Source organism: Equus przewalskii, chromosome 3 (assembly GCF_037783145.1).
Source record: "Equus przewalskii isolate Varuska chromosome 3, EquPr2, whole genome shotgun sequence".
Lineage (NCBI taxonomy): Eukaryota > Metazoa > Chordata > Mammalia > Perissodactyla > Equidae > Equus > Equus przewalskii.
Window position 1 is genome coordinate 80,213,877 of NC_091833.1, and position 17,089 is coordinate 80,230,965.

Here is a 17,089-nt window from a genome sequence, read left to right on the forward strand (position 1 = left end):
ACTCTTAATTTGTGCTCTATTTGCTTAAGATTATTATTTTCTGTATCAGTGTATATGAGAGACATATATATCAAGTGTCTTATTACAATTAAGATACATTAAATTTGTGGCATTTCTGTTCTTTGTTATTCTAGTAGCTCTGTTTAGAAAGGAAATGAGGTTAATGTGCTATCTGAACACCATTCAACTTTCTCTTTTACTTTCTGGCCTGAGTGAAGCAATGCTCTCCCTGGAGGACCTCATTTGACCCGAGATCCTCCCAAGCGCCAGAGCTGGGCAACTGTTCTCTTTATTGCACATGGAAGCTACTAGATCATTACTTTTGCTGCAGCCTTGCCCCTTCAAAGCTTTTGCTATTTGACTATTTACACTCTTCTCTTTAGTGTTGTCAAAAACCAACTGACCTCCTCAAGTCACTCTTGCTTATGACTTTTTTCTTTTAAAATAAGAAACAACAGCATCGATCATGTGTACACCATGACCGCAGTTACCTAACCTCTCTGACCTTGACCATCTCAAAAGTAGTTTTGTAAAAGTAGTAATAAAAATTACTTTTCTTGTAGATAAAATATTCTCCAAATTAATCAAGTGAAATGAAAATAAAAATGAGTCCCATGTTAAGTAATAGGTATATGGAGACAAGATGAAAAAGAAATTGACGTGAAAAAAAACCCCAAACCAAGACAAAAACAAGAAAAACCCATCCCTGCTAAAAATGGTTATAACTTATAAAGAAAGACAGAGGAGTATAAACCAAATATTTTCCAGGGTAACCAAAGACGTATGTTTATTTTATCAAAAAAAGTTGAAAATAAAAAGGTTGTGTATCTATTAAAGAGATCCTGAAAATTCTAGATGAACACTGGAAAGTCTTAAAATGATACAGTGCTCTGATGGTGTGGTTACAAGAAGAGAAAACATATAAAAAGCATGGCATTAGCCCTTGCTATGCCTGAACAGAAAGTTATTCAAAAGTGAAGCAAAACGAAAGACCTAGACATGGTGGTACAACTCAATCCTATTTGAAATTGTTTCAGTATTCCTAAAACTGCCTTGTATTACAGTAGTAATTGGTTTTGTGATTTGTCCTAGAAGATAGTGAAAAATAGTTTAAATTTCATTAAATATAGACCAATGCATGATTGTACTACCCAACATCTACAGAAATGATATGCTGTTTGTCACATAAGCTTTGTTTGCTTGGAAGGAGAAATGATTCCATGAACCTAAGATAAAAAAAAGTGTCAAGAATTATGGCAGAATTGTAGATGTCATGTTGTTAGTAGATTCAGAAATATTTGGTTGGCACTCAAAAATTCTGGGAAGTCTGGATGATATTGATTATGAACAAGTGCATATAAATTAGTATTTTATTCATATTTACCAATTTTTTGGCTTCAAAGATTTGGTTTTAATCATGATTTAGTTGATTATGCCTGTAAGTAACTGGAATATTATATTTTTCTAACTTGGCTAAAGGAATTTCAAATTAAGAAGTTTAAGTACAAAATTAATACTTTAGAGAGTAGTTAGTCCTTTCTCTTGGGTTGGGGATTAAATTCATTTAACAACAACAGCAAAAAATAGTAAGAAACCAGATGTGATCTAAAATGAGGTTAATTTGAATTTAAATACCAGATTTAAAATGTGGTCTATTTAACTGTTGAAAAATGCCAAGATGTTTAATGGTAATAAAAACATGGAATGTGTACCATTATATGTGAGTCCTTATATATGGTAAAAGGATAACTCCCTGTGGTCGTTAGTTTCATTCTTAGTAACCATCAAATTATTACAGATATGATACAGTTCACAATCCATGACTCCCTCAGAGTTATTATAATTGGACTTTGAAAAATATGTATGCCAAACATTGTCTGTAATGGGATAAATATTGGGCCTAGCGGATATGTGAACTACTTTGCAAGTCTGTTTATTTTAGTGAATAAAATAAAAATGTATCAAATGTATTATTAAATTATTGATATATTAAGGTATTGATGTATTAGTTCAATCATTGGCTAGTAAAAACATTATTTGTCACTACAAAGAGAAGGAAGAAATGAGGAAAGCTATAAATTAAAAGGAATTTAAGAGACATGGTCGGGCTGGCCCCTTGGCCAAGTGGTTAAGTTCATGCACTCTGCTTCGGCGGCCCAGGGTTTCGCCAGTTCAGATCCTGGGCATGGACATGGCACCACTCATCAAGCCGTGCTGAGGCAGCGTCCCATGTAGCAGAACCAGAAGGGCTACAACTACAATATGCAACAATGTGCTGGGGGCCTTTGGGGAGAAGAAGAAGAAAAAAATAAATAAATAAACAAAAAATAAAAGATTGGCAACAGGTAAAGATTGGCTCAGGTGCCAATCTTTAAAAAAAAAAAAGAGACATGGTAACAATTGCTTGTATGAATTTTGTTTAGATCTGAGTTGGGAACAAACTGTTTACAAAAACACTTATGAGACACTTGTGGAAATTTGAGCACTGATTGGTAGTTGATGTTATAAAGAAATTATTTATTGTACATTTTATAATATCGATTTATGTTTAAAAAGCAAATCTTTCTCTTAGAGAGCGACATATGGAATTATCTATAGATGAAGTGGTATGATGTCTGGAATTTGCTTCAGAATAATCCAGAGTGGTGGGATAGGGGTTGAGGGGGTGGGTGGAGATAATAAGTGAAACATGATTTTCCATGAGTTAATAATGGTGGGTTCATTTTACTATTCTCAATAATTTTGCATTACTTTGAAATTTTTCATAATAAAAATTAGAAAAAATGTAATGCAACATCGGGAGAAGATAATTGCATCACTAGTGATGTTGCTATATAATATATTAAGAAGTAAGGATAGATATGAGTGACATACAGATGTACTTGTTATTAACATATCTAATGTGTAAATGTTGCCTTTTGTTTTTCTTCAGAGCCGAAGCCATTTATTTGAATCTTGGATGATTAACACCTAAATGCTTAATTCTCAAAACTGCTCGAGTCCCACAGTCAGGATTAGATGATCCGAGTTACCACCAAGAAATTACTGTCCTGAGTTCTACGGTAAGATCATAATAAATATTCTAAAGGCTAGATAGTGACTATGAGGTCTAAAAAGATTTTTAAAAGCCGTATTTGAGCACCTAGCTCCTATTACAATTTTTTAATCCTGTAACTATTATACCAGGAGTTCAAAGTTGTGATAAGTCAACCAGAGATCTTAGAAAAACCAACATGCAAACAAGGCTTTGTGGCATTTCCTCCTCGTAGATTCAGCTAGTAATGGATACAGTTTTGTCTCTGGAATGCCATGCTTTTCCCCTTGCTGTCTGTCTGAGGGTGGGTCCTCCCGAAGCTGCTGCTTAAAAGGAGTTTGGCTTCCAGAATGTTTGTTCGAGATCACCACCCATGAAGAGAGGGGGTTAGGAAGCAGGTTGAGCAGAGGGCACTGAACTGGAACACAGGCTCAACAAAGCCTTGGCCAGCTCTGCAGGGAGTATTGTAGTTGTGAGAGTTTCTTTTCCTTCGTAAACAGTAAGCTGCTTGGGAATAGAGACATATCTTCGGTGCCTTGGCGTTTTGCACATGGCATTATAGAAGCTGCTCAGCAGATATTCGTTGAATGAAGGAGATGTGAGAAGAATCCTGTGGTCTCTTCTGTTGCACCTAATCCTTGCCCTTCCTCTCCCCAGTTGAAAGTGCAGGTTAGAAGGTGGGCTTCACAGTGACACAGGTGGTTGCCCTGCATATCATGAACAAATGTGAAGGTAACTTGCCCTCTATAATCGGCATGTGTTACATATACTATTTCCGGGTTCCATACGTAAGGAAGACCTGCAGAGGGACCTGAGGGAAACCACAAACATAAGTTGTAACAAACATGATATCATATCTGTAAAGAGGTAAAAAAACAACCTGGAAGACACAGTAATAACTTCTATATTAAGGCATACAGACAGTGGTTCTAACCGGTTTTTTCTGTATATGGGCAATAGGCTGATCAGATATGAATTTTTATCCTTTTATGCTCAAGGGTTAAGAGAGAATCTACTTCCTAGAAGCTTTTTTTTTAAAAGTCAACATTTTTTTTTAGAAGGTACAGTCCTACTTCAGGGCAACAAATTTAAGTCTTTAACTTTCTTGTTTTTCCTTCCTTTTTGCTGTAAGATTCCCTGAGATAGGTTTTGCATTAATAAATCCTCTAAATTTTCTCTGAACCTTAATATTAATGCTTTATGTGTAGATGACCTTCAATTAATCTTTTAAAGGAATAAGCTCAGGAATAATTGGCTTCATAATTTCTGTGGTAGAAGAATAAGGATTAAAAACTCAGCAGTTCAGAACCAGAAATTACTTGTTTTCACATTACAACAATTTTTCCTACCTATATAGACAATTTTATACTTCATCTTTCAAATATGTAAGTGATTTTCTTCATGTTGAGTATTGGAACAATGAGGTTGTACTTGTGTTTCCTAAGTGAATCAAATTTTTTTTTTATTATTAAAATGTATATCCTTCAAAGTTATCAATTTGATTACTTAGGGAGTTCACGCTTTATCTGTTCCCTTTGCTTTTTCATTTCCTTGTTGCTCACTCAGTACCCCCACCAGAGGGCAGGCAAAGGAAAGGAGAAAAGAGATTAATTTCAGTTCTCAAAGTCTTATGTAGGCACCTTTCCCTGGCGTATTTTGTCATGTTTCTGGGTTACATTAAAGCAGTAGGATCCACTACTTTTGCTGTTTTAAAATAGTTAGTAGAATGTTCAGTTATTTGGAAATAAATTATGTAAGGTTGATTACTGGGTTTATTGAATTAAATATTCATACTTTAAATTCTTCAACTTTATATTCTTAGGTCCATTTATTTTAAATTATCAATTATGTTTTTGGTAATTCATGCCAAGGTTTCTATCACTACTGTTAATAATTATGATTCATTGTAATGAGGAGGTTTTTTGTGTTTAAAAAGTGTATTGGAATATTCATAATTCAATATAAAGTTTTACATTGTTCCTTTTCATGTCCCATAAAACTTGAGGTCCCTGAGGTGCATTAGGGAATTTTCAGAATGGTAAGAATTATCTTTTGAATACAAGTTACTGTTTCACACTTTAGCCATAAGTTTATTTGAAAGGCACACACACCTCACTCCAAAGTAAATTTGTCTTAACATTATCACAGTGTAGGTTTTCAAAGTCTAAATATTAAACTAGGTGAATGCTAAACATTTTATAGTCTCGATACTGCTGTTAACACACCCATCGTAGGTGTACACGTCCATGTATATAAAGTACAGTTTCATGGTCTGTAGCTGTTGGGTCTGTTATCAGTGTGAACAGCAAAGGTCTTGGAAATCAGCTTCAAAACAGCTGGCAGCTGACCTCCTGGTGTTTAGCACCACCTAAATTCACATGACGTTTCTTTGCTCTCTGACGCAAATAGTGTACCTCACCTTCTCATCAAGGAAGTTGGTACAAGCTCCTTTTTGTGTGCTTGTGGGTCTAGTAATGTAGGATAACTTTAAAATGGATTTTTTAAAGAAAGTCGTTCCTCCCATTCTTTCGGGAGATGTGGTTTTGGATACTAAAGAGAGTTTTCAGGAAAGTTCCCCAAGATTACTTAAGATGAGACGCCTTAGCTTGCCTTCATCAGAGAAGACTGTAGATGGAGAAGACAGAATCAGTATCTGTCGTAGTAATTACGATAATCAACGTCGTCGACTGGGTAAAGTAAAAATATATTATTTTCAATCCTTTAAAAAAACATTTTAGAAAAGTAAAATTATTTTTGTAAGTATGAATTCTAGTGAGCATAAATCTTTATTTTGAAACTCAGGTTTAAATATTAAAAAATGTTTACTACAATAAATACGTAGTCTAAATATTTTTAAGTATCAGAATTTTTGCTTTGAGTTTAGATGGAGAAATATTGATATTATGCATCAAGATAAAACCATTAATAAAGTTAGCAGTTTGGTGAACTTTGGAGAACATTTTGATAATGAAGTGTTATACTTGTTGGAAAATGTTATTGTTATAACCTGTAGGATATGTAAATTAAAAAAATTGAATTTTACTTATTAGTTAAATTTTGCTTCAAAATTATGTCCCATTCTTTTGTCCTAAAGAAAATGAATATTTGGAATGAAATATAAAAAAAGTCACATCTTTGAATATAATGATTATTTTGCATCACAGTACTTTTGTTTCGGATAATTCTGCAAAGTTAAGTTTAATGATTTTTAAAGTTTGAGAGGGTGATATTCATTACGTGTTAGGATAAAAATCGGTTTTGCATATAGTAACTAGCCAATATTGAAAGGAAAATTCTTTAGGAAGAAGATGGAAAGTGCTTTAAGTTTTGAAATTTTTGACTAAAACACTTTAAAATGTTAAAATGTTCCAGATAATTATGAATTTTTTTCTTTTAGGGAATAAATTACTCTTACAAAATTAATGTTATATTTAGTTGAAAGAAGAGAGTTTCTGTAAATCCTCTGCAAGTTCAATATATATATATTATAGAGATCTTTTTAAAGATTGACACCTGAGCTAACATCTGTTGCCAGTCATCTTCTTTTTCCTTCTGCTGCTCCCCTACCCCCCCACCAGTACATAGTTGTGTGTTCTAGTTGTGAGTGCCTCTGGTTGTGCTAGCTGGGACGCAGACTCAGCATGGCCTGGTGAGCGGTGCCATGTCCGAGTCCAGGATCCAAACCAGCGAAACCCTGGGCCGCTGGAGTGGAGCCCGTGAACCTAACCACTCGCCACGGGCCGGCCACTCAATATATATTCTTATAGCTGTTTTCTATGCATATTTTAATATGCACATAGACATTTTTATTTATAGAATTTAAAAATGAGATTTACTACCCCAACTGTTCGGAGACTTGCTTTTTCGTTTAATACATCGTAAACATCTTTCAGTCTCATTTAAAATGCACTCCATTGTGTGGATATAATAATTTATTCAATCAGTCCCTTATTGAAGCACATTTAGAATGACTTTAATTTTTAGTTATTAAAAATAATTATGTAATAAATATCCATTTATATATCGCTTTATGCCTTTAATTGCTTTTTAGTATAAATTTCTGTGTGCATTTAAAGTTTTGATAGACAGTGCCAAGTTACCTTTAAAAATATTTCAATTTAAGCTCCCCAGGGCAGGATAGGAGTGTCCCTAGTTCTTTCTAGTCTCCCTAACATAGTTTCTTGTCAGTTTAGAAAATAGAATCATAGCTATGAGAAGCCATACTTTCTGTTTTAAAAATATGAATTATGTAAAAGAAAGGAGAAGGAGTTTCTAAGCTTTATAGAGAAATATATATTGATATCTACACTATACCGGTATTGGAAGTCATGTTTTTATACTCTTCACTCATTTGGGGAGTTGAAAGGGAGGTGAGGCCATTGATAAGTTAGTGCCGTTTAGTTTCAATTAAAATCTGTAAATCATTGAGCACTTAGTTTTGGTTCTATAGTGTATGCAGGCATAAGTGAAAAATATAGATATATTAATATGTGCAGTTATTTAAGTTATTAAAAATTTACTTTTCCTTTAACTTTCAGTCTTGAATCATTTAGTTGTTTTCTTTACTGTACCTCAGCCTATGTGGTTGGACTTGGTATTTAAATGCAATATGCTATGCCCATCAGTTTAAAATGGCTCCTTTTTTTTGAAGGCTATCTTACACATTTTTGAAAATAGCGTACATGTTATAAAGTGTACCAATTAGATTTTGTAATTTGTTAAGTTTCAAATAAGCACTCAATTTAATAATTAAAAATTTCCATAGTTCATGTGTTTTTACCAATCACGGTCAAAGCAAAGCACAGTCATGGAGTACTGAAGAATCTGTTGTCTGAAATTCCAGAGGCTACAGGTCCTTTGTGGAATAACTCTTGCTTAATATTTTCTTCAAAAGTAGAATTCCACTTTAGGGAATGACTATTAAAATTAATTTCGAGGTCTTCTTTGGCAATTTCTGTTGAAGATTTGGTTTTAAAGTGTCTGGTTGTTAAATTTAAATTTACTAATCAAAGTCCTTTTCTCGAATCTCAAGATTTGATACTAAATTTATATTGTATTATAAGAATCAAACCCACATGGTTTGCACTAGCCTATACATAGGTTACTCGCAACTCAGCGTGAATAGATTTTACTTCCTGTTTACTGGTGGTTCTGGGTGTTAGAGATAATGCAATAGTTTAGCCAGATGTTCCGCAAGTATGACTGAGTACAGTTCTTCTAAGGGGCGTTAGGGTTTTGTTCATTTAATGAAAGGAGAAATCAAGAGTATGAAGAGATTTCATATCAGTAATGCAAAGAAGGAACTATTCTTTTTGAGGGAAACTGATCTGTAATCCCGTAGCTTTGTACTTAAATCAGTGGGTTCCAACCTCCTTCATTATTAATTCAAAATTTAAAAAGTTATTTCTAAGGAATGTTAGACAAGATTGCAATATGGATTGACAATTGTACTTTTGTGAAAGGATCAATTGAGAATAAGGTAGTTTGCAGTATATAGAAATTTACCTGCTACTTTTAGCTCCAGAAGTATTTACAGATGCTTATGATTTCTTTAACAGGAATATGCATAGAATTTTGAGGTATTGCAGGGGTTGATATTTTGAAGAGCATTTTTCTTGGCTTTTGATAAATTTTTTCATTTTTTCACTTTCTCTAAATATTAATTTATTTCATATTTTAAAATTTTTATGGAAATTCTCAAATAACCCACCGTGAATTTACCAGAAATCCTCTATTTCTCTATAAAATATATTAACAAATGCCTGTAGTACGCTGCTCACTGTTCAGACCCCTGCCATCATTTCTGCTCCCAGCAGGTTGAGTTGTGGGCTTACCAAGAGTTAGTTGTGTTTTAAACCAAACCTGTTTTTGCCGATTATGCTTGTAATTGTGATCATGTAATTTAATTAGGTATTACATAGTTGAGTGAAGTATGAAAAGAGTCTGAAAAGAGTTGTTTCGGTGTAAGTGAAGTTGAATGCTTTGGTCAGACTCCGTAAATTTGCTTTTGAATTACATGTGGGCCAGAGAAGTGTACAAGATTGGAAGGATTTGCCCTCACATACCTTCAACTTCCCACTCTGCTTTGAAGAAATTGAAACTGGAAATCGCAGATGACGTACATGGGTTGAATTTTAGGCAAGAAAGACAATGGTGTAGTCAGCAACTTCACCTTAAGAGACAACGATTGGCACTATATCAAAAGGCTAGGGAATAAAGCAGGTTTTATATTTTAAGCTAAAGTAAAATCTTTAGTGGACCTGTTGTTCTTTTATTCCTCTGATTCCTAGTTTAATGGAGCTATTTGACTAAATGATTAGCTAACAGTTGTAATTTACAGTCAAAGGACTCTATTGTATATTGATGTGAAATGTTGCAGTTTTCTTAAAGAAGTAAATCATTTATTTTCCCCCCACTTCCTTAATAAAAAAAAAGAAATCAAAGTGTTCATGTATTCATGTAATGTAATCTTCTTCATAAGATGCTTAAATATCCATGTATTTTTTTGTGTAGAGTCCTAATCATGTCTTCAAAGACTACTCACTGATAGATATTATTTATGACAATTCTACTCATTTATCTTCAGGCATAAAAGTTGGTGGGGAGAAAATGCCCTTCACTGATTTAGAATGTACTACATGGTTGTCTGACCATTGAAGAACAATGAATGTTAGGCATAGTCATGAGTCAGATCCTAAGAATCAGGCAGTGTTTTTCCACAGGCTTCTGTTGTGACAGCTGCAAAGTCCTTGTATCTCCAGGATTGGGTTATTTTTATTCTGATGGAATCAACCTTAATTTTGTTGTTGTTGTTCATTCTGTTTGTAGTCAAGAATAAATGAGTGTAAATATAGTATAAGATTGATTTTTTTTATAATTCACTAAGAACAGAGATAATGATATATACTAAGTATATGTCAGCATTAAAGATGAAAGAAACTTTTGAGCACGTTCTGTATTCTGCATACTGTTTTCTTGTTTTGTTTTACCATTAACTTAAATGGTCTCATTTATCTGCCTCTTTAGTGCTTTCCAGTCCCCTTTCCTCCTGAAATAGAATGTAAGTTGAGCATGGGGTTTGCTGTGCCTACTGATGTGTTCCAGGGCTTGGAACATAACAGTTGTTCAATAAATGTTGGTTGAATGAGCAGATGTTATCTAAGTCCTCTTGAAAACCTGGTGAGATAGGTTGTTATACAAAGTTTTAAAAAATTATCTGAGGTTTTTCAGCTACTAAGTGGTATAGCCATGCCATTGTTTTAAAGTCAGGCATTTGCTCCTTCTGCTCCACTTCACTGCAATGTTTGATGTTTTTGAATCTTTACATATAATTTGTTTTTCCTGAGGAAGATTTGCTCTGAGCTAATATCCGTGCCAGTCTTCCTCTATTTTGTATGTGAGCCACCGCCGCAGCATGGCCACCAACGAGTAGTGTAGGTCCGTGCCCTGGGATCGGATTCAGGCTACCAAAGCCGAGCATGCTGAGCTTAACCACTAGGCCATGGGGCTGGCCCTAAAACATTTTTTTAAAGACTAGTGTATCAATCAAGTTTATTAGTTCCATTAAAGAACGTCACTGTTTTTGGTGCTCTCATTTTAATTAGTAGCTAAACTTCAATAGGAAAAGATTTTAATTTCAGTGTATATTAAGCATTACTCTTTGAGGCCCTGTGTTTTGCTTTAATGAACAGATGATAATTTTTTATAACACTGGTTAGATAAGCTGATTAAGTGAATAGCTGTTTCACATGACTTTTACAAAAATAATTAAGAGACACACATTGAGATAACCATTTCCATTTCATTACAAAGTATTAATGACTCCACAGGATATAAACATTTGAATAGTATGCTGGTTTACCTCTCTTGAGGTATTCAGCACAGCTTACTATCGGGGACAAACCAAAATGTGGCACTTGTTATAAAATTCCAAGTGCCTTTTGGTTGAATTTTAAAGGCTGCTATCTATATTAGCTAACTGTTACTAACTGGATTTCCTTAATAAGTGATCTTTTCAGCTTTGTTTTTGCAGAACCATTGCTCTCAATGGTTAAATTTTGTATCTCCAGAATAGCTCCGTTTTGTTTGATATGCCCTATATTGGGTAGGGGAACAGCCTGGCAGGCCAGTTTCTTTTTAGAAGGGAGTGAGATGAGTAATGAGTCATTTAAGTCTTCCTCAGAGACTGGACTATTCACAGGGAATTTAGAGAAGGTCCTGGGAGAAAATTAAGATGAGATTTTCTTCTGACACTTCACATGCTCGTAGCGATCACAGACCAAAGGAGATGCAGAAGCGTTTGGAATTGAAATGTGATAAAAAGGTTGCTGGGCAGGGCAATGTCATGGAAGAACCTGAGGTCCAAATAATATCTGCTCTGGAATTTCTGGTCTGGTCCAAATGATGCCTTGCGCTTACTGTGTAAGTGTGTGAAGGAGTTCAGGAACTCTTCTTGCTTATACAAATGAGATTCGGAAGCATTGGGCTTTCATAGTGCGTTGGCTTACTTAAGAAGACCTTTGGAGTACTTTTCAGGCTGTAATCATGGGAGGATATAGGAGAGGCCTCATTGGGTTTTTATATTCATGCCTTCTCTGAATCTATGAGAATCTCATGATTGAGCAGAGATACGGGGAAGACCTACAACGTGATGAGAGAGAGGCAGTGAAGTACTGAGAAAGGAGTGGAATGGGGCTTTGGTCCAGACTGAGCTGAGCTCTTCCAGTGACTAGCTGTGTGTCCTTGAACAGCCTACTTAATCTCTCTGAGGCCAGTTAACCTCACCTATCAACTTGATACCGTTTTTGTAGCATTGTTTTCAAGATTATAAAAAATAGCAGCAAAGTTGGCACATAGTTCAAAACATGGTGGCTTTTATTATTTATAAAAGCTTTTGGATTTCTGACTTGGAGGTAGATAAATTTAACTAGAATTTATCCTTAGAGCATTCCATCATAGAAAATATTCCAGGAATTTGGATCCAGGTCTCTTATTGTGCATAATTCCAAAAAGAGTTAGCATGTGATTTATAGCTACGTGACAGTTCATGGGAGCTTGAGTTGCAACACCTTTTCCTGTGCTTCCTTCTCTGTCCACAGTGGGTGCTCTTCCAAATAATTCCTGCCAAACGATTGTGTGGTTCAGATACAAAGGCATCTAGAAGTTAGCACAACAGTATTGCTTCAGTAGTTTCTCTTGGCTGTTTTTGAAATTAGCCTAACACTTCTTAAGAAGGATCATTTTAGACTGTCTTCTCAAGTTATATAGATGTATATTTTTTAAAATTGGAACAGTTAAGTATGTCTAGAGTTAGGATCAGGGTCTTCTTTGGCTTTTAGAAAAGACTTGCAAGAAACAATGGAAGTAAATGCATGTGTCTCCCTTTTTAAGGGGCCTGGAATAGCTTCCTCTCTGTCCCGCTTACTCTGCTGTTTCCTAATCACAGAACTGATATTTATCCAGTAGGTACTGGCAGGGTGATCCTGGTTGTTAAAATATTTATTATTCCTCGTATCAGTTGACATTTAGCTACTGCTCCATCTCCTGTCCGAAATGTTCCTGCTGCTTCAGTCCTCCTGCCCCAACCCCAGGACCCTCTGGGACCACCCCAGGTTTCATCAACTAAAGGATAAGTCCTAGGCACATGTCCTGCCCTGGAACCCACCTTCGCTCTGAGGCTGGGCTTGCTTGAATTGTTCAGTTACCTTCCTGGTGGCTCACTATGTCAATGATCACCCCTGCTTATTCCTCACTTAAGAAGCAAAAGGAAGGAGGTATTGTGTCTAAGGTAAAATAGTTGAAACAAAAGGGGATAAGAAAAGTATATAACTGAATAAATATTAGGCAAAACGTACTGAAATAATAAAGGTGTGAAAAGATGAATAGGATGATAAAAAAATAATATCTATATTGGAAGATACTAAAGTGAATAATGGAGATGAGGTTAAAAAAAAACCACAGTAAAATAGGTTAAGATGACTAAAACTAAATGTAAGATTAAAATGTAACTAAAGGAATATACTAGAAAAGTTAAACAAAAATAAAACGTGCTATAAAAAGAATTCAGGAAGCAACGTACAGTCCAAGGGTCAACTCCACCTGTGTACAAGTAGTAGCCTTTGGGTTGAGGCAACGATAGGTAGTTACAAGCTTCCAATCCTGGTGAATTCCTGCAACTGGAACTCTGCAGGGGGAGCAGAAGTCTCTGTGTGACGCTCTTTGGGGTTGAATAATTTCCCCCACTCCCAACCTTAGTTAATTATTCTGTGTGTCAGGACTCTAACTCATTGTCCACTAGCTTCTATTTTTGATATAAAGGGATTGTTTCTTCTACTGGATAATGAGTTTACGAGATAGTGAGTTCTTTGAGAACTGAGTTGTTCTTCTTTATGTGGGTAGCCCCAGAACTTAGCCCAATGGCAGGCACTTACTGAGCAGTTGGTAAATTTTTGTTGAATGTTAGAGTCCTCAGTCCTTTCATTCTTGTCCTGTATGTGCCAGAGCAAGTTTTGTTGCTGAGAGCTGCTGTCAGTTGCCATATTTAGCCCACTGACTTTTCCTTCAAAACCATCTACTACAGTAGGCGGTGGGCAGTGGTTTGGAGGCAAAATCACCTTTCCATTAGTTTCAAAATGAAAAAAGAAAAAAAACCCCTCATATTGAGCAAATAATGATCTAGAACAGAGGTTAACAAACTTTTTCTGTAAAGGGCCGGGTAGTAAATGTTTTTGGCTTTGCAGGCCACAAGTTTCTGTCACAATTAGTCAGCTCTGATTTCGTAGAGCAAAAGTTGCCTAGATGGTACATGAATGAATGTCTGTGGCCACGTCCAGCACAACTCTATGTAAAAAACAAGTGATGAACCAGATTTGGCCTCTGGACCAAAGGGTTCCAACCCCAACCTAGAATATGGAAAAGAATTTTGCTGACATCAGAGAGCTTCATGCGGGTATCTTACCTGGGAAGCAGAGAATGGAAGCTTCGAAGATGGGATCCAATATTATACTTATTTATATTTTCTATAACTCTTAGAATAGTGTTTTATCTGTAGTAGATGTTCAATAAATATTTATTGCTTTTATTTGGGATCTAACGATATTACTTATTCTCCCTGGGCTTGAGATGTCTCATCTAAAATTGAAGGGATGATGTTATCATCACAGACTCTCCAGTTAAGAAAAAATATGTGATTCTGTGACTGTTTGTGGAAGGCCAGATGGTTTATTCTTTAAAGATAACAATTGTTGGCTTATCACATTTCCTGTTTGTCTTCAGTACAGTATCCTGATGTGGAGTTCTGAAATGGTTGCTTTCTTCCATCGTTATGTTTTATGGACATCTCCACAATGGAACTCATTGTCCACTAGGCCATACCTTTACCCGTCCCTGTCACCCTATCCTGCCACACAAGCGGATAGAATACACACTGCCTTACTTTAATCGTAAAATTTATTAAGCCTAGTCGGTTTTTTTTGTTTGTTTAGAAGAATAAATTAGCTGTAGAAGTAACCTAGACAATCTCAAGTAATTCTTTGTAGAAAGCTGGCAATCAAGATGAGGGTCAATCTGTCTTTTAAGTATTATATTTTTCTAACTTCTGTATCAGCAAAGGGAACATGCCATGATTGATTTATTCATTTAAACTGTTAAAGATGAACAATCCAAATAGTTTTAAATATTACAGATGTAAATTATAGTCACCCTACCTAAATTCTAAATTCTTCTTTCACTTAGACTTTTGATAGATTTTTCTGTTTCTAAAGAGTGAATTGTTTAAGGTTATGTAAGCTGTCTGATAATTTCTTATACTCTTCTCAAGATGAAATGTAAGTTGGTATATATTTCTAGTCTACAAGATAAAGACACTCTAAAGAACTCTGAAAAGTTCTTTGTAAGGAATACAGAAAATTTCTCTTTACTATTTCTTAGGCTTCTGAATTTTCCCAGTCTCTCTTTTTAAATAAGTATAGGTATAGATGTATGCGAAAAATGACATAAACAAGATAGTGATATTTTTATATTAGTATAATTTGAAAGTAGCTCTTCTTAAAGTTTAATGTGCATAAGAATGACCTAGAGGTTTTATTGCTAGGTTTAGGGTGGGCCTTTAAGGAATGTTAAGATTATGCAGGTAGCTCCTTTCAGTTTACTTTTAATATAGTACATTATGATTAAGCTTCACCATGCATAAACATTTTCCTGTGTTTTGGGCTTGCCCATTGAATTCTACTGAACAATCTCTTCGTCTTTTCTTCCTGACACTACTGGTACCCTACTTCCTAAGTGTGATTTTGGTCTTTACAGTTGGTTACCTCTGCAGCTTATTGATGCTTTCTTTCCTTTCCTGACTTAGGGTCTTCCTTTTATACTTTATTACAGCCTTGCTGACTTACCCTTTTGTTTTAAAACTAAGAGTCATATCAGAGGTGGCTCTACAATAAAAACCTCTAGTTGGTTGAAAATTTATTATGCTACTGACAATGTTGGAAAAATCCAGAAAGGCAGGTGTTGGCAGGAAATAGTGAGCCTTTACTTTGTGATGGGTGCTTCAGGGATAAGTTAACCAAAGGTCTCCATGGACCCTGGACAGTTGATGGTTTACATCTCTGTTCTGGCCTGTTGTTAATAGTGCTCAAAAAAGTCCTGCTGTGGACAATACATTGTATATTCAACCTCTTCATGCTTCATAGAATTTTACCTATTCTTTCCCATTAGGATTGACCAATGGTAATGCATATACCCTTTCCTTCTCAGTTCCGTCTGTCTGTGTGTATTGACAATGAAAGTATCCTAGTATTAGCAATTCCAGTTTCTTTTGGGGTGGTGAATATGCATTGTGTGTGTTGTAAAAATACAAATCCAAAAACTAGTCCCCTTTTGAATAACGGTACCTTCAAAAATTATTTCAAGCAATTAAAAATAATTTCTGATGTCTCGAGTTCTTAGGATCTCAAGAATCAATTTTAAATATATTCAGAAACAGCAGATTTTCTTTTCTCATTCAAGAAATAATAATATCTTAGCACTGCGCCAAATTACAGCAAATTGGTTTGGTTTGTGAGGGCAAAGAAGAAAGTATGATTACAGGGTCTGGATTGCTTCATTTTAAGCAGAGGAAAAAATTTTTTTTGTTTTATGTGTGAAATATATAAAAAGAACTTAAACCAATAGCTAAGAACAAGTTGGGCTATTAATAAATATCCTGTGTCAGGAAGGTAACAGTAATTGTACCTTGTGGCATACCCAAGTAATGTAATTGCTGCATAGGTAACCACTCCCAAAATTAGAGAGCTTGGTTAAAATGCTTCTCTACTGGTTTTATGTTGCTAATTTGTGAATATATTGATGCATTGGTCTAATCTGCGACATTTTTATAAAACTTACCTTTATTAGAAACCCTTTTATAGCTATGACCATTAATTCAGAAACTTGATTTATACTTCTAAAATCAGTAGTTAATTTGGACGTGACCTGAAATCTTTCCATCCAGAAGTCTGGATGGAATTCTAGTCTGTGTCTTTCAGGAGCAGATTCTCCTCATTGCTCGCTTGCTTATTTCATTTGCTCTATTTGAATTATTGTCTCTTTTTTGTTTGTTTTATTTTCCTTCAGGTCAGCTGAATCCATTAATTTGTGGTTATTGTTGGTTAGCAAGTGCTTAAAAAAGTAAATTTAATTTTTCCCCCCAATAAAGGGAGAAGACAGCTGGAGAGCTCGTGGGACTCGTTGTCCATCTCCTTCTCTTCTGTCTCTTTGTCCTCCTCTTATCTCTAGTCCTGACTCTCGTTTGTACTTTAGATTTATGTAGCCAAAACTCTTCTTCGTGTTACCTACACCTGGCTATTCCATATTTAATAATTCTGTCCACCCAGTCACCTAAGCCTAGGGGTCACTTTTGAGTATTTCAGCTTTACTTTTTTCTATCCATTTAGTTGCCAAATACATCAAGAGGTATCTATTAGGAAAAATTGAGATCTGTCTTCTTATTCCCATCCTTATTGCCTTTTACCAAATTATTCTAAGTATACTATTTATTTTTTTCTTGATTATCACTCA

General features: G+C 35.1%; 1 protein-coding gene across 12 annotated transcripts in view; it reads left to right on the forward strand.

Annotated features, from left to right (window-relative positions):
- FRYL (FRY like transcription coactivator) overlaps positions 1–17,089 on the forward strand; it is a 245,331-nt gene that overhangs the window by 57,388 nt on the left and 170,854 nt on the right. For 11 of the 12 annotated variants that reach the window (XM_070614997.1, XM_070615000.1, XM_070614999.1 and 8 more), the window contains exon 3: positions 2,933–3,062. Coding sequence is in view for 1 of the 12 variants with exons in the window: in XM_070614993.1 (XP_070471094.1) it covers positions 5,527–5,725 (199 nt within the window). In the remaining 11 variants the exon portion in view is untranslated. Of the gene's footprint in view, positions 1–2,932; positions 3,063–3,107; positions 5,726–17,089 lie in introns of all 12 variants that reach the window. The other variant, XM_070614993.1, reaches the window with a different exon arrangement.